The 21269-nt window shown below is 41.0% G+C and overlaps 1 protein-coding gene across 1 annotated transcript in view; it reads left to right on the top strand.

Annotated features, from left to right (window-relative positions):
• The window catches only part of Col25a1 (collagen type XXV alpha 1 chain), a 410134-nt gene that overhangs the window by 190767 nt on the left and 198098 nt on the right, over positions 1-21269 (top strand). The window contains exons 3-4 of the mRNA XM_055628339.1: positions 5478-5522; positions 7490-7497. Of these exons, the coding sequence (XP_055484314.1) occupies positions 5478-5522; positions 7490-7497 (53 nt within the window). The remainder of the gene's footprint in view (positions 1-5477; positions 5523-7489; positions 7498-21269) is intronic.

Raw genomic sequence — 21269 nt, forward strand, 5'->3', positions numbered from 1 at the left:
GACTCAGTCTTCATTTCACGAAGTCTCTGCTTGGAGATTTCACCTGCTTTGCTTCTGTTTCTTCCCATTCATGTTCCTGAAACTAGTTCCTTTTGCTGAGACTTGTCTTTCTGTTGATAGAAGTCATGGAAAATTCTCTTGTAAGGCTCCCGCCAATCTCAGTAAACAAGCATCATCTCCGGTGTCTATATTTGTTCTTCCATCTTCTGCTTGGCTGGCGCTTCTTCACTGTTTGGAATGGAAATGGCTACTAGTTTTTAAAGCTGTTTAAATCAAGACAGTTTAATTTGGGTCAACTTTTTAAATACGTATTTTTTTTTATTGAAATGAAAAGGACAATATAAGTCAATTTAGCAATTCAAGAATTCCATGGGATTGGCACTTTATCATCATTGTTTCCCTTTTAATTTGTTTAGAAATTTCATACCTTTATATAATAAAATATGACTAAATCTAGCTAGCATCTTCCCTCCAACTCCCTGCCTATCCCCCATCATGCCCTCCTTTCAGCAACATTATTTTTAAAATAACCCATTAAGTCCACTTAGAGCAGCCCATGTGTCCTTGGGTATGGGCCACCCACTGGAGCATGGAAAGTGTATCAGTGGCCACAGAGAGAGAGTGATCTCTCTCTCCCAGAAGCTACCCGTAGCCCATGGCTCCTCGTAAGAGTTGGGCCTGGAAAGCGCCTGACCATCTCTGTCCCCTCTATGGTGGGATATTGGCTGGCCTAAGCTTGCGTAGGTGACCACAGCTGCTAGGAGTTCATTACTGTAGTAACTGTTGGGTTTAGAAAACAGTATTTCATGTCCTTCCCCTCCATCTTCTGGTTCTTACATTTTTTCCATCTTTTTTTTTTCAGTGTTCCCCAAGTGGTGGTAGTGGTAGGGTTGATATAAATGTCCCATTTTCATGGCTGAAAATTCCCAGTCTCTTATTAACTATAGTCCACTGTGAAAAGAAGCTTCTCTTCTCTGACCAAAGTTGAGAGCAGCCAACATCTATGGGTATAAACATAAACATTTAGAAGGTACTTTGGTGGCCTGGGCATTTGCAAAATAACAGTAGCAGGTTCCACATTAGTGCCCTAAGAAATCCTGAGCTATGGGCTTTTGATCCAAATTATAGTACCAGGTATGAAATTCTCCTCCTGTGCAGCAGGTCTCAGTTCTGGTCAGAAAGTGGTTAATTGCCACCATTATTGTTGTGCCACTATGGTGCTAGTTGTCACAGTAAATACTGAACCATTCAAGGTCCAGCACTGGGCAGGACCACTTCAGCAGCCTGCTTAGCACCTTCCAGGACTGTGAAAGCCCAGCATGGAGCAAGTTTCCTGGTCAGTTTGAGACTGATATGTCTGGATCCAAAGCATGTGGCTTCTTCGGCAGTGGAGTCGTATTTGTAGTTATGGTAGTAATAGTGGCCTGTGTTCTTTTGGAGACCTCTGGGGCTTCCCTGACAATTACCTGTAGAGCGGTGCCCCAGACCCTGATTTTCGCCTCTCACCACATCAATACTATGCACCAAATGGATGGAGGACCTTAACATCAGATGTAATACCCAGAAATCTCTAGAAGAAAAAGTAGGGAGTACACACCAACTTGTAGACATGGCTCAGGAAAAAGTGTCTGAATAAGATTCCAATAGCAAAGAAAATAAGACCAACAGCTGACAGATGAGACCTTGGAAAAACAAAATTTTATATACAGCAAAGGAAACAGTAAAATGAATGAATAGGCAGCTTACAGAAAACTTTTCCAGAGCTTCATCTGACAGGGTCAGTCTCTAAGATACACAAAGACTAAAGTATCTAAACAGTAAGACAATAATCCAATTTAAATTTGAGCTATGAAACTAAAAGGAAAACAATTCCAAAGAAGAAATACAAGTGGCTAAGAAGCCCTTTAGAATGTGCTCATTATCTTTAGCCAAAAGTGAGATACAAATTAAAACTTTTTAAAGGTTCTGCCTCACCCCCGTGCCATCATCCGGAACACAAATGACAACAAACGCGGGTATGGATATGGGGAAAGAGAAACTGTTTGGTAGGAGCATAAACTAGAGCAACAACTTTGGAAACCAGCCTGGGGGGCTTCTCAAAAGCTAGAAATGGAGCTACCATGTGACCGAGCTATAGCCTTCCTGGGCAAGGAGACAACAGTCTGTATAGCCGACTCTAGAGACACTCACACAAGCATATTCATTGCTATTCTATTCACAGTAACCAGTAAACAGAGTCAAACTAGATGTTCTTCAACAAATGAATGCGTAAGAGAAACGTGGCATGTATAAACAGTAAAATATTACTCAACTATAAGGAAAAATGAAATAACAAAATTTGTAGGTAAATAGATGAAATTATTATTTTTTTTTTAAAAAAAAGATACTGAGTGAAGTAATTCAGGCCCAGAAAGACAAACCATGTATACTCTCTCTCATATATCGATCCTACTGTCAAGTATTTTATTTTGTGTATTTAACACAGAGTGCAAGTTGAGGCCAGGAAATTACAAAAGAACCTTTCTTGGGGGGAGGAGGCATGTTAAGGGAGGAAGATAGTGGATTCCAGGAAAAATGAAAGTAGGAAGGTGGGCATGGGACAAAAGGGCTTAGGCGGGGAAAGATGCGGGAGCATGCGTGAAATCAAGGGGTGCAAAGGACAGGGCTAATTCAGAGTAAGAGGCTCCAAAAAAACACATGGGAGGCAACAGCCCAATTTCTCCCAGCTGTGTAATAATAGAGGCCGTGTAAGAAGAAAGGTGAGGGGCAATAATGAATTTTAAGAGATTCAGCAGGACTGGGGGTGGGGAGCAGGGAGAGGAGAAGGTTGGAAGGGGGCTAAGGTTGTGTGAAGAGGCCTTATGGAAATCTAATTATTAAGCTACTTTCAAAATAAGCTGTTGACAAGAGTTGGAACAGAATTACTCTGCATGGGTGAACAAGGTCAGCTCTTTTGTCGTTTTGGTTTTTGTTTGGCTGGTTGGTGTATTTTGTTTTTTGAGACAGGGTTTCTCTAGGTAGCCTTGGCTGTCATGGAGCTCTCTCTGTAGACCAGGCTGGCCTTGAACTCACAGAGAGTGCTGGGACCAAAGGCATGCACCGCCACCACATAGCTTGCTGGTTCCTACTATGAGTTACGTTGAGATTTTTCATCGTTTTTCACTGCTGCTTTGCACATGCTACTCATTGTCCCAATTCACCGCTTCCATTTTGCTTTTTCACTTTGGGGTTCGATCTTACATGTAGAGGCAAGACTCAGTGTTCTCAGCTGTACACTGGGTTTCTTCACAGTTTGATTCACTTGTTGTCAGCCAGACATCTAGACGTTGCCGAGGATTCTGTGCAGTTCGTTCATTTGCTAACCTTACGTTAGAAGTCGTTCAGTGTATTCATCTGCTTCCAGTTGTCAGAATATCCTCCTCGACTCAGTATTTTTTATAGGTTCAACACATGTTAGACTCTCACCTTACAACTTCACTGTCTCTCAAATATTCTGACATTTTTCAAAAACCCTGTCAGCTTTGATGCATGCTCTCTTTCAACTATCTTCTACTCCAATACCTTGTGTTCCACAGTTTCTGTGGCATTTGTTTGATTTCTAGAAGATGTGTGTGGTTGAATATTCAAAGACATCTCAGAAATAGTGTTGCTCATTTTGGGATTTCTCCTGAAGATTGCATTGTTTCTTTGATCATTTTCTCTTATCTCTTATCTTTCAAGGATTTTTTTTAGTTAATCTTAGATCATCTTTAAAATACTTAATAAAATTATTGTTTTAATGACATTTATTTTACAGATTTTAATGAACATCTTCACAGAGTAAAGGAAATAAGTTCATTTCCAGTGAATGAATAATTACTATTTGCTTGTAAGTGAGCAGTCAATCAGAATGTTTCAGATTGTAGCCTCTGGTCTTTCTGATGGTGTCTCTTTACCTTTGAATATTCATAAGTTTCTTCTATGAATTTAAATGTGGATTATTCTTGTTTGTCAGTTGAAACATAAGCCATTTTTTAGAACTCCTATGTTCCCTGCTTAAAAAGTCTCTTCTTTTTAACAGCAGCCTCTAATGTTAGTCATGACCATCACAAGTGAACCTGCTAAGCTCCCTTGCTATAAGTGATTTCATACTACAAAGGTCTGATTTCTAATCTTAAAGGAGTTATAAATGCTGTATTCTGTCAGTACATGTGTGTATGTGTGAGTTAGGGCAAGTGTATACATTTATATTTTTCTTATATCATAAGGTCCTACCATATGTATTTACTTATGTAATTTTCCTGTCCCAATGTTTGGGAATGCCTTGGGTATGCGTGGAATTCTCTTTTTATTCCAGAATACAGAAATAAATTCAAAAGACTACTGATAGTTTGGATTTTGTTATAAATCCGGGTCTCCTAACATCTTCAATTGATTTTATTGCTTAATTATTTATCCTTACCCTGCTATCAACACAGATGGCCATAGTTCTCCTGTGTGACCACTGCTCGTGGTAAAGTCTGTTTGGAGCTGATAACTCAGACCATGGTGACAGTCGGCTGTGTCTCTGGAACTTTCCAGAGTTTAGAAGTCATCAGCCGGCTCAGCAGTTCATTCCTTAGCAGCAGGCAGTACTCTTGTTTTCCTTGGCTTTTCCTCCCAGTGAGTAGTTTAAGCCTTCAGCTCTCATTGTGAGTTGATTACTCTCTTCTGTTCACTTGAGCCATAATTCAGTAGAAGCTATTTTCACCCAAGGAAATGTGGATAGAAGCTGTGTAATTGAGAACAATGTCTTCAAGTGCAAATGGCCAGAATTTGACGCAGTAAGTCTGATGCACGCTAGCTTAGTTGTCCTTATAGGACAACTCACTGAAATAAAAAGGTGGGATTTTTTTTTCCTACTTTTTGAATGGAATCATAAGGGATAACTGTTAAGTGATTATGATCTTGTCTCTACTGAAAAAAACAACCTACATGTAATACATTTAATGGGGTCATGAATCTATCTAGGTGATACTCAAGGAATTCCATTATATTCACATTGAACTTTAATATTTTTAAAGTCTATTCATTTTATGTATGTGTTTAATTAACTGCTATCCAAATCATTTCAGAAGAATCGTGTTGAACTTAACTGAAAATAAATAATAGTTATTTAGATTTGGTTCTTATCATTACAAACCTTCAGAAAATAAATATGGCATCTTAACTGGCTGCTTAGTGAAACTTTTCTACATTGATGTGATGTAAATGGGATGAACAGAAACTCTGACTTTTTAGTATTTTTGAGTAGATAGTTGTCTAGACCATCACTGGGGATGAAATCAAGCTTAGCTTTGCTGAAACACAGGAGAGTATTGATCTTCGTAAACATCTGGTCCCTTTCTGGAAGCTGGTGGTGAGCAGCGGTGATCAAAGATGTAGAAATTATATAGTAGCCATTATACAACCAGAAAAAAAAAGTGAAACTGTACTACAAATTTTCTTTTGTATTTCAGGTCCTCCAGGGAAACGAGGGAAGAGGGGCCGAAGAGGAGAGTCTGGTAAGTGTTACTCAAGTTCTGGTGCAATACCTCTGCCTGTTCCCATTAATAGCGGTGATACTCCCTTGTTGGAAGGTGTGTGTAGGCTTGACACTTGTATTATAGACCGTGCATTTAAGCATTGTCCATTATGGTTTAGTAACCACTTCCATTTTTAGTTTTAGCTTGCTTGTTGACCAAGGCCAGTCCCTCTGTCTTGTGTTCCTTGGTAGTGTTCTCACCCCCAGATGGCATGCTAACATCACCATGTGTCTTCTCTGGGGGTGGCCAGTGTGGGGGTATTTATTTGTTTTAGCACTCTAAGGACAACACCTTGAAAAGCTCTATTATTTTATCCAACTGGCACAGTTTGTCATACTGCTGTGCTGTTCTTTTGGACTGTGGGCAAGGCTCCTGGCACAGCTGCAGAGCTTCAGCAATGATAGCAGCATCGTTAGTCTGTTGTTAGTCTGTCTGGCATTTCCATGTTGTCATTGAGGAGCAGTTGAGTGAGCTGGCCAGGGCTATTACAGTACGTTGTCTTGACTCCCACCTCAATAGTTTGTGCTTTCAGGACAAATTCCTGTAGGTAAAATCGACTAGAAAAGGCCAAATTAAGGTAGTTTGAAACCAAGATAGAGCAATAGGAAGGTTAGTTACTGCTCTTAACCTAGGAAAGCTGAGATTTCAAAACCATCAATATCCAGATGGCTGTCTTAGGAGAGCATCGGTTTCTCCTCTCATGATAGCTCCAGCATGCTCTGGAGTAGGAGTTCCCACTATCTAATGTTAGTCTTTAGCAATATTTAAGACAGTCACTGGATGAGTGTTGAAGTAATAGAACCCCAGCTTGCCATGCAGAGCAGGCAGCAGGATGAATTCTGGACATCTCATTTTCCCTTTCAAAAGAAGATGGTAAAGTGAAAGGAATTACGAAAATTCACCAACTGAGGAGGATGGCTGCTGAATTCTAAGTATTCTCAAAAGCTGTCCGTAAGCCTTCCTGAAACTAGACAGCTGGAAACTTGGGTAGGAATCCCTTCATAATGGACAGAGATTATAATAGAGGCTTTATCATGGCCTCTATTGTAAATGTTTAGGTTAGCATGTAGAGTAATGGGATTCATCATGACATCTTCATGTGTGTGTGTGTTATGACGGTTTGTTCTCATTTGTTCTGTTCCTCTACTACTGTCCCCTGTACCCCACCCCGTACCCCATGTCCCATGCTTTCCCTCCTCTAGCTGGTCCCTTTTCTTCCCCTAAGAGGTTTTGAGGGAAAAGAAGTGACAAAATATTGCTGGAGTCAAGCAATCACCAAAATGATCTTTTGTCAAAAGAAAACAGGATTAAGAAGGTAGAAGAAAATTGTGTGCTTATGTAAAGTCCTATGGAGCAGATAGAGATAAAACTACCTCCCAACTGCCTAGTTACTTAGAGTTGGTTTTTGGAGCATGCGCTGTGTGAAATGCATGAACGTTCTCAGTTTGTGCCTGTGTGTTTAAAGAAACCTATAGCGACAGCAGGACAGAGCTTTTGTTGTGCATTGGCGGAAGCACTGAAGAAAGGGCGTTCCTCAAGGAAACCCTGCGACAAACATCAGGCTTTGCTGATGAGTGTGTATTGGGCTCAGTTTTCTGGAGTGTCCATCAAAAGCAATCAAGAGTCTCCCAACTCATATTTTACATGGACTTTTATGTATTACACAGTTTTACTTCAGGTTCATGGACCTCTCACCTTCACAAAAGTTGGCTTTGGTGAACCTGAAAGTTTGTTCAAATTCTGTGCACAATTTGTGGTTGGCCATAAATTCATTCTGCTGTCATCTCAAAGGCCTATGATGGAAAGAAACCCCTGCGTTTGGGGTCTTGTTTGTGCTCTGAGAACTGTGGTGCTTCGTTATCTGTTAGTCAATTTTAACATTCACAGTCACTAATTTCTCTTTCTCTCTTTTTTTTTTCATCTCTCCCCCCTCTCCTGCCCCACAGGTCCTCCTGTAAGTACTGTCTGATGATTTTGGCTCTCTGCGTTAATCACAATCCACGTATGTTAAAACCCTGTTAAAAAACAGAGATATGGTTGAAACATAATTTAGGAAAATGTGACTGACCTTTCATGAATGTTTAAATGTGGAACATTATTTCTTTGCTACACAGTTTAGGTGTCATGTGCTATACTAGAATGCAGTATTGGGGGTGGACCTGAGTTTTTATGTTGCCACACACTGATTACTCTCTTGAGACTTTGGCATAACATATGAAACTTCTGATTGAGTCTTTTTCCTGGAATTCTGAAGGGCTTTTTTGCAAACAAGTCTCCAAGCTATTTCACACTTCTTTTTTCATCTGTTTAAACTCGTATCTGAGATTTTTGGATTTGCTGGTCCAGGTCTGCCAAATGTAGATGGCAACATGATCATGGAAGTGATACCCCCTGTGCGAGGCCAGTCCCCTCTTCTTAGGCAGAACTCCCTTTGAAGTCTGTTGGAGCCTTGCCTGCATAAGGAGCCGGAGACGGGCCCTTGGAGAATTTGTGCTCTTTTCTTTCCTTAGTAGGTCAGAGCCATGGCATTCCACTCCGCTTTGCACTCACAGGAATAGATTATCTTGTCAACTTTGAGTGCGATGCGTCTTTGAGTAATATGCTGCATATCAGCTGTCTGACCCCATTGTTTATCCTTGTGCACAAGGCCTTTTCAGTAGCAATGGTCATTGGCCGTGGGCTACTTTCTCATCCCAGAAAGCCAGTCTGCTGCACGTTTTACAGAGTCTACATTGCCAATTTATCTGAAGCCAACCTCGTCCAGGGAGAGGGATTAGCGGAGACTTGCCGAGTTGATCCGAGGAAGCATTGGCTTCTAAATATCTTTCACAGCCTTCCTGCCATGTTCAAGGATGGGACATGAATCATGTTTGCAATGATCTCGCTTCCGTGACTGACTTATCTGTTCTTGCTTAACTCTAGGTAGACAGCCTGCCCCAGGTCTAGAAGCCTTTACTCTGCCTTCATATTTAAGCTTCTGCCTTTAAAACTCAAAACACGACTACCCCAGAGGAAACTCTCAAGGTTACAGGGGGAGTGGCATGTTCCAGGCTTCTTTTTGTGGAACTTGTGTTGGCATTAAAGACTGAGAAGTTAATTCTCATGTCTGCATGATGGTGACCTTCAAGATGCAAGGGTTTCCTCTCTGAGTCATTAAAACAGCATGTAGGCATATTACTTCTGTTGCTCATGCTATCTCTTAGCCCAGGTTTTCTGCTAAGAGATTTTTGTGTGACTTATTGTATATAAAGAAAAGAGTATGTCTTAAGCCTCAACTATTGGGTGTACAATCACCTAGGCACTTTGTACACAAATTTTTAGTTTTGTTCATAGCAGCCCTCTGATATTATAAGCCCCATTGTCCAGTGATGAAAGTAAGGTTCATAGAAATTAATTCCATAAGGCCAGCTTGTGACGTTAAAATTCAGTCAGATACATCTGACTTTAGGTGATTTCAGCTTCCTACTTTATTCTTTATAAATTCTAAGTGTGTCATACAACAGACCAGTGTTTTACAAGTTAGGTAGACCATGGTTAAATCACATTCCCTGGCATAAATAATTACATGCAATAAAAGCTTGATCAGTCAATATAAAATGGCCATATTACAAAGCAAGCATGAACCCCCATTCTATCTTGACTTCATTTCAAACAAGTCATGACAAGGGTGGCAAACTACCTCATAGAAATAAGTTGTGGTTATGTGTTTTCATGCTGAATAAAAGATAATTCAAATCATTTACATGAAGAGTAAATAAGAAACCAGTTGCAGTTTAAATGAGAAATGTCCCCACTAGGCTCAGGTATTTAAGCACTTGTTCCCCCATTGGTAGCACTCCGTGAGGGGGTTATGAGGTACAGTCTTGCCAGAGTGAGTCTGCCTGATGCTTGTTGCCATTTGTAGAATGAATATTAAAATTTAATATTTATTCACATTATTAGTAATGCAGTGGTTGTTCTTTAACCAACTATTTACCCAAATACCCACAGAGAGAGACTAAGATTTCTTTAATTAAATACTGAACAATAATTACTCCATCCTAAACCTCCAAGCTAGTATAGTTTCCTCCCATTAAGATTTCCCACATTATGCTTGCTTTTTAATCATCCCCTAGGTTTGGTTTATTTCTCCTGCTTCTTCCTAGCTCTTTCCTCATGGCTCCATCTCCTGCTTCCTCTGCCCTTTCTCCTCCCTTCACTGGAAGATCCCACCCTAATTCTCTGCATTGCTCATCATTGACCGGTTGATTTTTTATAGGCAATACGGGGAACAAATGGTAGGCAAAGTTACACAAACTTGAAACAGTAGATATTTAGAATATGCATCACAAAGCCATGTGATGATTGAAACCCGATGGTGAGATAGAAAAATCAGCGTTTGAAGGAGCAAAGGTAAACTTTACACAGTCCACAAAAACATTGTGCCAACAGCTATGCCTCCCGGCCATGGTGAACTCTTTCAGAATTAACTCCTTTCATAAATCACATTTGGTCATGGTGATTTGTCACGGAAATAGAAAAGTAACTGGTATATTAGTAGTTGCAAGAAAGAGAAGAAAATGTGTAGACAACGCAGCCAGTTTTCATACAATGGAGTTGTACTTTGTTACTTATGCTGTGCCTGAGGCTCTTTTAGGTAAAATTATCTTGTCCTGAAATCTTGTTGAGCCTCTTACTTCTCAAACCCTATCCAGGATTTCTAAAAGGTATCTATCTGCCTTCCTCTCATTTTGCTTTAGAATAGGTAGCTTTATAGGCAATTTCTGTGGTATTGCTTATATCTTAATAAATATAAATGAATGGTGGCATCGTAATGATCAGATAAACTTACTAACAATGCATTTTACCTACAAACAGCATCTAATTACTGGCCATTTTAATGTCTTATGGTCTTCTTTTTCTATTTTTATTTTTTTGTTCTTCGTTAACTTTTTTTATTTCATCACTTTACAGCCTGATCACAGACCCTTTCTTCTCTCTTCCCAGCCCAGCCCTCATTTCTCCCTTCCCTTCTCTTCAGAGAAGGGTACCAGTTTACCCTGGCACATCATGCTAGAGTAGGAACAAGCACTTACTTTCCCACTGAGGCCAGGCAAGGTGGCCCAGAATGGGAAAGGGATCCAAAGGCAAAATCATAGACAGCCTCCACTCCAATTGTCAGGGGACCCACACGATGACCAAGCTGCACATCTGCTCCACATGTGTAGGGGTCCTAGGTCCAGCCTGTGCATGCTCTTTGGTTGGTGGTTTTGTCTCTGTTTCGCCCCATGGGCCTAGGTTAATTTCCTCTGTAAGTCTCTTCATGGTGTCCTTGACCCCTCCTGCTCACTCAATCCTTCCTCCCATTTCCCACACCAACTCCCTGAGCCTAATGTTTGGCTATGGGTCTCTGCATCTGTTTCTATCAGCTGCTGGATGAAGACTCTCAGAAGACAGTTATGCTAGGTTCCTGTTTGCAAGCATAGCAGTGTATTATTAATAGTGTCAGGGGTTGGCTCCCTATATGTAGTTTTTCTTTTCATTCTCTTCTGTGAACTGAAAACTAAAAGTTAATGCAATCTTATTTTTAGAAAAATGTTATTCCCTACTTTGTATCCTTAAAATGTACTCAGTTGTACCCACAAGTAAGAAACTAGTTCATATGTTGATATCAAGGTGTGTTACTCCTTTACCCATGAGTGCCTTTGTTTCATTCTGTGTTTTTCATGTGAAGCCCACAGGTAGCCTGCTAAGATGATAGTCTTGTGTCTGGTAGGCAGCCCTTGACACAGAGCTTATAGCAAGGAAGTCTTCAGGAAGTCTTTCTTGGGGACCTCTTGGGGTGCTGTGGCCTCTTATGAACAGGATGCTGGGGTGCAGCCCGGCATCCTGCTGTGCATTTTCTCGTCTTTCCCTTTCATATTGCTGTCAGAAATACTCGGTTAGCATACAGGGCAGCCCTGGGCACACTGCAGTGGTCCGCAATATGTTGACTGGCCAAGGAGAGGATGCCACGTCTCACTGTCTCCTGTTCTTGCTAAAACTCATCTGTTTCTTACTACCCTCTCGCAGTAATAGTCTCAGGATTAAAAGAACAAAATTAAAAAATACCTAATGATCAAATTTATCAACTTTCCACTTATGTCTTTATTTAATGTGTTTTGGAAAACTTGGATATATCACACTAGAATGTGTGGGTATATGTAATTGCACGGTTCTCTAGTCAGTTTATATTTTTATATATTGAGGTCATTTACAATTTAAAACTTGAATTACATTTCACATATCAATTCACTCCCCAGTAAACTGTTAAGCCTTAATCCATTTTGACAAAAATATCTATGAACAGCTGAAATGCAGCAATTTTATGATTATAAATGTGATCTGTGTTTCTCCATTTATCTACTTTTCTTCATATTAAGGTAATATGTTTTAAGCTCTTGCTCTAAGAAACACTTTGAAATGGTTTAGGCATCTAGCTCTGATATTACAACTGTATTCACTTGAGTGATGTGTCTGACCTTGTGTTTACTAACTATGAAATGATACTTTCTGATTGGGATAGCTTGTGTGTGTGTGTGTGTGTGTGTGTGTGTGTGTGTGTGTGTATGTTAACTATGCAAGCAGATAACCTACATGTTCATGAATAGAGGTCACAGGTTGACATGAGGTGTCTTCCTCAATCAAAGTCCATCTTGGACTTTGAGACAGGGCTGCCCACTGTACCTGGAGCTCACCAATTTGACTAGGTTACCTGGCCATTGCACTACCAATCTGTTACCTTGCCCCTCCAGGGTGATGGTTATCCCACCTCCATGCCTGACTTTTACATGTATGCTAGGGAACCCAAACTCTGGTACTCAGGCTTGACAGCAAGCATTTCACAGCTGAACCTTCTCTCTAGCCCTGTTTTTGGCATTTAAATATGAAACAAAGACTTAGATACGAATTTGGAAAATAACTTCAGGATTTTTTTAAAGGAGCAAATGTCCCTCGCCTCGACTTGCAGTCTGTTCTTCTGTCTAAAAGGAAGTTCAATTCAAGTATTCAAAGGTCATGGAATCAAGCAGGTCTAATAACTGAAGCCAGAGAAGGAGTCAGGAGACCCTTTGTAACTGACTGTTTTACTTGTATGGGTCCACCAAGCCCCATAATTACTCTTGACTGACAGAGATATGATGTTATTGTTGGTAGCTTGAACCCTCTGAGGTGTGAAATCTGATGCCGTTGCTCAGCCAGTTTTGTTCCATCCACCTTCAGCAATTGTCAACTGGGTTTGAACGTTAGACTCTTGTTGACAGATGAGTGAAGCAGACTGAGCCAAGCTAAGCTTGCCGTGCTGGTTCTGTGGTGGATGAATTAGGGAAAGAAATCTCTGCAGAACTTTAAGATGCAAAGTTCTGACATCTTTACTTCATGATGAAGAAACAACTTAGGGTTTTTCTTTTTTTCATCGGAAAGTAATCCTTTTCCAGATGTAAGTATGAGTGATAGCAACCACTCATGTTTTGCCTTTTCATATATCAATTTTCCTATTTCCTCTGTGACCAAGACTGACTATATCTATTTTACAAGAAAGAAATTGGGGGATGGGCCCATCACATAATTTGTCCTAGAGTGTACATCAATCAGAAGTAGAATTTAAACCCAGGTTTATCTCCCTTCAAAACTCACTTCCCTCCATGTTTCCTGAGGATGTTTCTTGGGCAAGCTGAGTTTTAGAGTGACCACTTTCTCTGTAAGAAGTGTCCTTATTGTGCTTTACTTTGCCTGCTGTTTTGTGTCACAATAAGTACTTTCTAGTTACCTGTGGACCTTGAAACTTGTATATATCCTTTCATATTGCTATTTGCTTAAACCTGCATATAATGTAAACAGCCTCAAGTGAAAGCAGATTCCCTAAAAGGGTAAACTTCACCTCTTGAGTTAGGAAAATATGTTTATGAAGTTTTTCAGAAAATGTTCTTCTGTGTCTTTTTAACATTCCTGCTTAATTTTTAAAACTATTATTTCTCTTAAGACTTTAGAGTGTGCATTTGAACAGGTAGGATATTTAAGACTTAAGAGTGTGCTTTTTGATACGTAGGATATTAGTTTCTTTTCCTGTTGCCACAACACGCTAGTCTGTCAAAAGTAGCTTACGAGGGTGGTGGCTTATTTCAGCTCTTGATTGGCAGTACAGTCCATCATTGCAGGGGGAGCCCCAGCAGCAGCGGCTCGAGTCGGATTGCATCTGCAGTAAAGAAGCCGAGACAATGGCGTGTCTTCCCAGCTCAGTTAATGCAATCAAGATAATCCCTCATATGCAATGCTCAGCAGCCTGTGCCCCAGGCAAGACTAGATCATGTCAAATTGACAGTGAACACTAACCATTACCTTTAGTGAATGCTTTCTCCTCTAACAGCATACTGCTGTTGATTGAAGATAAAACTGTCTTCTAGGAGCTGGTATCAGCACAAACTATGTAGATAGCTAGATAACCATAACATTCCATTCATTGTAGCAGTCAAACAGAACATGAGAACATGAACCTGAGCATAAATGGAAAGTTACTCTATGTTTAAAGACTTCTTATGAGTAGAGTTAGAAGAATGGCAACAGGTGGTCATGCTAGATGGCTTATTTTGTGTTTTAGTTAGGGTTTCTGTTGCTGATAAAACACCATGACCCAAATCAACTTGAGGAAAGGGTTTCTTTTATCGTATAGCTTTGTAGTCCATAATCCAGGAGAATCAGGCCAGGACTCCAGACAGAAACCCGGAGCAGGAACTGATACAGAGGCCATGGAGGGGGTGCTGTTTACTGGCTTGCTCCCCATGGCTTACCCAGCCTGCTTTCTTACAGAACCCAGGAACACCTGCCTAGGGCTAGCACCACCCACAGTGGGCTGCCCTCCTAAGTCAATCATCAATCAAAACAGTAACCCCAGTACTCCACAGATTTTCCTGCAGGCTAATCTCACGGAGACATTTTCTCAATTAAGATTCTTTTGCCCAGATGACCCTAGTTTATGTTGAGTTGACATAAAAGCTAACCTGCACATTTTGGGGTCTTGCATATAGATTTGCCTCCTGCAACATAAGCTAAAAAGGGAGCTATAAATGTGAACTCCCAAGGGAAGCTTAGCATCCCATTTTTTTCTTTTTCTTTTTTTTTAATTTTTATTTATTACACTTTATTCACTTTGTATCCTCCCTGTAGCTCCCTCCCTCCTCGAGTGGTTCAAGGTTATCTGTGGCAAAGTTCAGCCTCTATTTGTGTTTTTCATCATGCAGGCTGTAGTGCCAGATGAAACAGAACTTCAGAAGTGTGAAACTGGCATAAAGACTATACAAATTCATCTTCAAACTGAGATAGATAAGGGTGTTTTTTTTTTTTAATTACTGAGGAGGAACAAATAGATCTATAAGTTTTGATAGTATTTTTGCAATGTTTTGTTTTCTGCATGCCGTCTGTTGAGAATGACTGGCCACAGAGCTTGTATCAGATAAACATGAGATCTTACTGGTTTGCCACAAATAGATGTTTATTCCTTATATGTGGTATAGGGCTGTGCTTACAGGGAGTCAGACGAGTGGAGACTCTGTCACCATCACAGTATTTCAAGGACCCCTGTGCTTAGACAGACAAATGAAGAAAGAGAGCTGAAGGTCAAGTTCGGGGATGCTTAGGACAAACACACTGGAAATACAGGATGCTCTATACCATATCATCACTTCTCCCCAGAGACACAAGAGTCAAGTCAGTTGCTCACATAAGTGCAGGGATGTAGGGAAAGAAAAGGTAAACAAACCTGGAAAGAGAAAAAAGGGAGTACGGAAGAGTGACCGTTTTAAGTTAAAACATAAATAGGAGAGCAAGGAAATCATACTTTTTTCTTTTTTTGGTTGTGGAGAGCAAACCCGGGGCCCTCCCACAGGCGTGGCAGGTGCTCGAGCGCAGGGCTACATCCACCCCAAGCTTCATTCAGATTCCTAAAGACACGTAAAAGGAACCTGGTTGGTATTTGGTCACCTGCAAACCATCCTGTTAGCAAGTTCACTAGCAAATGAGGTGTCCTGTCACCCCTTCCCATTTTGCTTTCTCGTCACCACATTCTATGTCTCATGGCTGAGTTCCTAAGACTGTTTGCCTCTGAGGACATGTAGATAGACATCTCCAGGGACAAATGATGAAAGTGACTTGATTTGTGAAGCAATAATTATCAGTATGGAGAAAGCTACTTTAGAATTCAGTGTACTTGCAAAGCTGCGTGGACACATTTTTGGATGTAAATGTTTGGATGTAATATTTTAAGGCCAAAAGAGCGTTTTGAGTGATTGCTGTTCCCCAGGAATGGCTGAGCATCAATAATGCCCAGCAGCATGCGCACACGAAGGGAGCTCGGTGCCTCCATTCTTCCAAAGCAGCTACTTAAGAATGCTGTGATTGCCCTGCACAAAGACTGGCCCCTGCCCTATTTCTGATTCCACGGACTCTATGAAGCACCCACCACCACCACCACCACCACACACATTTGGCCAATGTTAACTAAATGATTTTGTCCACAGGATCTAATCTAGAAATAATCCCCTCCTTTCATTACTAAATTAACTTCAATTTTCTCTCTGATGAATTAAGAAAAAAAATCAGAGTATGAAATCTGGTGTTCCAGGTTTCTTATATGTTGATTACAAAAAATTTTAATGATTTTAATGCACTATTTCCCTGGGCTTGGGTCCCAGCCTGAATAAAATGGAGAGAGCGAGCTGAGTACCAGTGTCCGTTTCTCTTTGCTTCCTGATTGTGGGTATAATGTGACACCATGTCTTCTTCAAGGTAGACTGTACTCACAAACAGTGAAACGGATTGAACCCATCCTCCATAAGTTGCTTTTATACAGTATCACCATAGCAATAAGAAGGAGGAGAGAATGTCTGTGCTGGGTTGCTTTATCATTTTTCTCCTTCTCTTTCATCTGGGCTCCCAACCTATGCAATGGGCAGCCCACAGCCAGGGAAGGCCTTCGCGCTCTGGCTAATCCTCTCTGAAGCACCTGTACAGACACACCCAAAGCTGTGCTTCACTAACCTAGGTCAGTTTCCTCAACCCAATCAAGTTGACATCAAGAGAATCCATCCCAGAGGTGATGTAGGGCTTCACTGAGATAAGGCACCTGGAAGATTTTTGGCTTTACAGTGGGGGTGAAGGGTGGTCCTGGAAGATTTATGGTTTCGTAGAGTGCAGGTGAAAGGTGATCTGGGGGGATACGTTAAAGATCACTCCCCGGAGAGAGCAGAGGAAGGCATGACAACAATACCTCAGGAAAATCTGCCTTCTGTGGAGAAAGGTATTTTCATTTAAAATGTTTTGAGTTTGAGTACTTGGTAAGATGTCAGTGCAAATGCTTACCAAGCTTAAGAGGTACCAAGCTCTTCTCATCTTAACCAAAAATGATGGTTTACTTGGGCATATTTCTCCATGCATGATTGGCATGATTTAGTCCTGCAAAATGGATATTGAAATTGGAGACAAAAAGTGGAATTGAATGGTATATACTCGCTTATATAGACCTACAAGATATGATAAACATAATGAAATCTATACACCTAAAGAAGATAAACAAGAAAGCAGACATGGGGTAAGATGATCAATCCTCACTTAGAAAGACAAATGGGTTGTGCATTGGACATATGACAGGAGTCTACCGAAGAAGGCATCTGAAAGACTCTACCTAACAGTGTTTCAAAACAGATACTAAGACTCATAACCAAACCTTCGGCAGAAGGGGAGTTAGTATGACATGGAAAGGACAGGAGCTCCACAAGGACCAAATATATCTGGGCACAGGGGTCTTTTCTGAGACTGACAGTCCACCAAGGACTGTATGGATATAACCTAGAACCTTTGCTGGGATAAGGCCTGTGGTAGCTCAGTAACCAACTGGTTTCCCATAGTAAGGGGAACAGGGACTATTTCTGACAGGAACTCAATGGCAGGCTCTTTGACCTCCCCACCCCCCCAAGGGAGGAGCAGTCCTACTAGGCTACAGAGGAGGACTCTGGCGATACCTGATAAAACAGGGTCAGATGAAAGGGGAGGAGGTCTTCCCCAATCAGTGGACTTGGAAAGGGGCGAGGAGATGAGGGAGGGAGAGTGGGATTGGGAGGGAATAAGGGAGCAGGATATACCTGGGATACAGAGTTAATAAAATGTAACTAATAATAAAAAAATTAAATTAAATTAAATTAAAAAGTGGAGTTGATGCTAATAGAAAGGGTCCTGGTGATTCTGTCAGGATTTTCTAGAGGAAAAGATCCAGCAGGACATATAAATATGTAGAGAGCTCTTGTCTGGAAGTGGCTTAGAAAGTTGTGGGTGCTAGCACATCTAAAATCTTTGGGCACATTAGTGGGCTGGCATGCATATTGTTTTGGAAAAATCCAAACCCAGGTCTTCATGTTTGCCCAGCAATTTACTACCTGGCCCATCTTCCCAGGCTGTCAAATAAGGTGTCTACATTTCTTAAGGTAGAGTTGCTTATGCAGGGAACCTTGGCTTCTGCTACTAAGACCTTTAACTGATTGGAAGCCTACCCTGTCTATTGAGAGAAATAGGCTTTACTTAAGTGTCACCCAGAGAAAATGTCATCGCATCTTAATAAATGTCTTCACAGTAACATTCAGCCTGCTGTTTGACCGGGTACCTGAACTCCATAGTTCTGCCAATGTAACATGAAGAAAATTAAGCCTCACTACACTGAGTCATGTCTCCAAACAGACATGAATAAAACCGTTGTCTTGCCTTGTCTTGTGTTGCTTTCTTGTTCTGTCTCTGCAAACCCGCCATCCTCCTTCCTTGATGCCTTGCCTTAATTCCACTTTAAGTGTCATACACACCTGTGACTTGGCAAGCATTTGTGGCTGATAAGGTGGTAGAATCTGACAGATGTTAGACACCAGAAGCCTCTACACAAAGGAACTTCTCTGTCTCAGGATGAGGACAGAGCTACTACTCTACAGGTATAAAATTCGATATTTAGAAGGAAGTTTGACCACAGGTTCATGTTCACTGAGAGAATCCACATTAGTATGCTCTTCCCCTTGGCCCGTGAGCTCCCCAGTCACATGTTTTTCATGAGGTTTGTAGCCTCAGACCTGTATTCCCTCCTATCCAGTAGTAGAAGAGTTGGTTATCCTACTACAGTCACTCCATGATTGCTCTCATGGCCGTATCTTTCCTGGCAGGTTAGTAGCCTTGTGAGGATAATGTTAACTGGGTGACGCTGCTGGTGAAGTTTCTCCCCCGGCAGCCTTAACAGTATCCTTTAGCACTGGAAACATGAGTCATTGTTCTCTTTCACTGCAATTTTCAAAGGGGGACAAACTTAAAACACACAGGGCCTAAGGGAGATGTGAGCAGCAATGACTAAAATGCTCATATTTGGTCTCTTCGCTGCAAATAAACCAGATGAGGACTTTTTAGAGAACAGTGACAAGATGGTCTCTCCTACTCGTCACATGTCAACATGGAACACTCCTATACAAGTGGCATCTTTAAGACGATGTTTAAAACCCATGTTTAAGAAGGTGACGTAGTAACTGCCGTTCTGCTATGCAGAACCCACATTAGGGAGACGGATAAGGACATCTCTGACAGCGGGGGCTGCCAGGGAAGGAAGGCTTCATCAGGAGGGATGAGGGGAGGCTGGACACCAAGCCAGAGAAGCCAGGGCTGCCTTTTCCCAACACTGCCCCACTTGTATACTCTCTCCCCTTCCTCCTGGCTCAGGACCCATCCTGCAGGTGGGCGGAGGGGAAACCTGAAGGCGTACCCACAAAGTGGCTGAATCACCACTTCCTTCTATGAATACACAAATGAAATCCATATTTGCGTAACAAGCCCACAGAAAAAGAGGGGAAGGTTTGGCAGGCATGGTAGAAACCCAATCTGGAAACTACAAATTTAAAAACAATTATTTTAAATTTCATATCACAGACTTCCTTCGGAGGCTTCTGTTCACTGCGTCTATATTAGGATACCCTTCTGGGAGTGGGAACAGAAGCATTTCAGAGTTTGCTGCCCAGAGCCCAAGAATTTTATAGGCTACATGAAAGCATACTTGAGTCCTGTATTGCAGATACAGTCTTTTATTCTGATATATAATTTCATTCAACAGTAGTAGACATATATATATATATATATATATATATATATATATATATATATATATATGTATGTATATGGTCTATTGATTTGCAGTTTGGGAACGATTTCAACTTGCTTCCTTTCAGAGAGCATTATTAACAGCCAATGGCATGCGGCTTCAGGCTTTTTCACAGGTGAGAGGGGAAGTTGAAAGAGTAGCCGCAGAGCTCTCTGAGGTCCCCCTGCATAATTTACTGCCTGTCTGCAGTAATGGCTGGATGTGTATATCTTTCACCATATGTAGCCTTCCATTTAGACTTCTAATCCATGGTACGGAATAAGAACCGGTTTGTGAAAAACCCTCCCTTGTAGTGGAACTAATTTACTTGCTTGTTCCTTTCAGATACTTTGACCATGACCCAGTATGTCCTAGGAATATTCCCTGGGTAGGAAATGACCTAAACTTCCACTTCCAGTTGTGGGGATTATTTATTCTTATGCCTCCCCACCCTACCCAACCCCCTACTTTGCATATTAAAGTTAAGCTTCTAGCCATTGCATCGCCATGCCTGGTAAGCTGCTCTGGCATCACCACTACATACAGACTTTGTACACTCTACTGCGTGGGTTGAAAAAGAACTGTTTCCCAATTCTTGCTTTGTTCACTGGTTTGAAAGTTGTGTGAAAGAAGAGGAATCACTCACTTTGCTGACCAAGACCCCTGGGTTCTATTTGTTAAGAATGTTCTGTTCCCATAGGCATTTGCCTCCCCTTTTGGGGGAAGGGAATGCCCCCTTCCTTTAAAATTTAAATGTAGTGATGTTAATAGAATTCAAAAGAGAACCTGAAGAGCATTTGCCAGCTGATGGCAATTTCAGATCATTGGAAATTTTTGAACAAAATGAAAAATTGCTTGAGCTCATATCAAATATCATAATTTATAGAAACCTTGTTATAGAAACTGCATAGTTCCTATAATAGGAAGTTTCCAAAGTGCAGATATTTAATCAAAAACACAAGGCAAATGACCTAGGACCCCAAATCAGTGTAAGGGAGGGTAAGCTTTTATTTTGTCATTCAAAAATATATTTAAAAGAACAGGAAATTCATTCCTTTTCATTTCTAGAACCTATAGTGCTTTCTAAAAGTCCATCAAAGAGTTTAAATACTAAAGCATGTAATTTTCTAACAGTCAATTCTGTTTAAAAAAATGTTTAAAAAGCATTGACTCACATAAATGCTACTGGAAATTCATTCACACTATGTTCCTTTATTCAATATTTACCCTTTATTCCCATAAAGGATAGCGGCCACCTAGCTGTAGCCCACTGTAGGACCGTCAGCAAATTATAATACATTTACTATAATGTAATTAGTGATCTAGGTTTTGCGGACAGTGTAAGCATTGATTTGGGGGGAGTGTTTGGTCACAGCCAAGGGGATGCTTACACGGTGTTTCAAGTTTGGAGGCTGGAAGTCAGCATCCTTTCAGGAGCCAGGTGTTTCTCTGATGCACACTGTTTCTATTGGCTGGCAGGATAGAAAAGGTGCCAGTCATAAAACCATTATGATAAGTCTCTGGTAAGAGGATACCTTTCCTGGTGCAGTGCCTCATACCTG

The sequence above is a fragment of the Psammomys obesus genome, unplaced genomic scaffold, assembly GCF_907164565.1.
Source record: "Psammomys obesus unplaced genomic scaffold, mPsaObe1.curated_primary_1811, whole genome shotgun sequence".
NCBI lineage: Eukaryota > Metazoa > Chordata > Mammalia > Rodentia > Muridae > Psammomys > Psammomys obesus.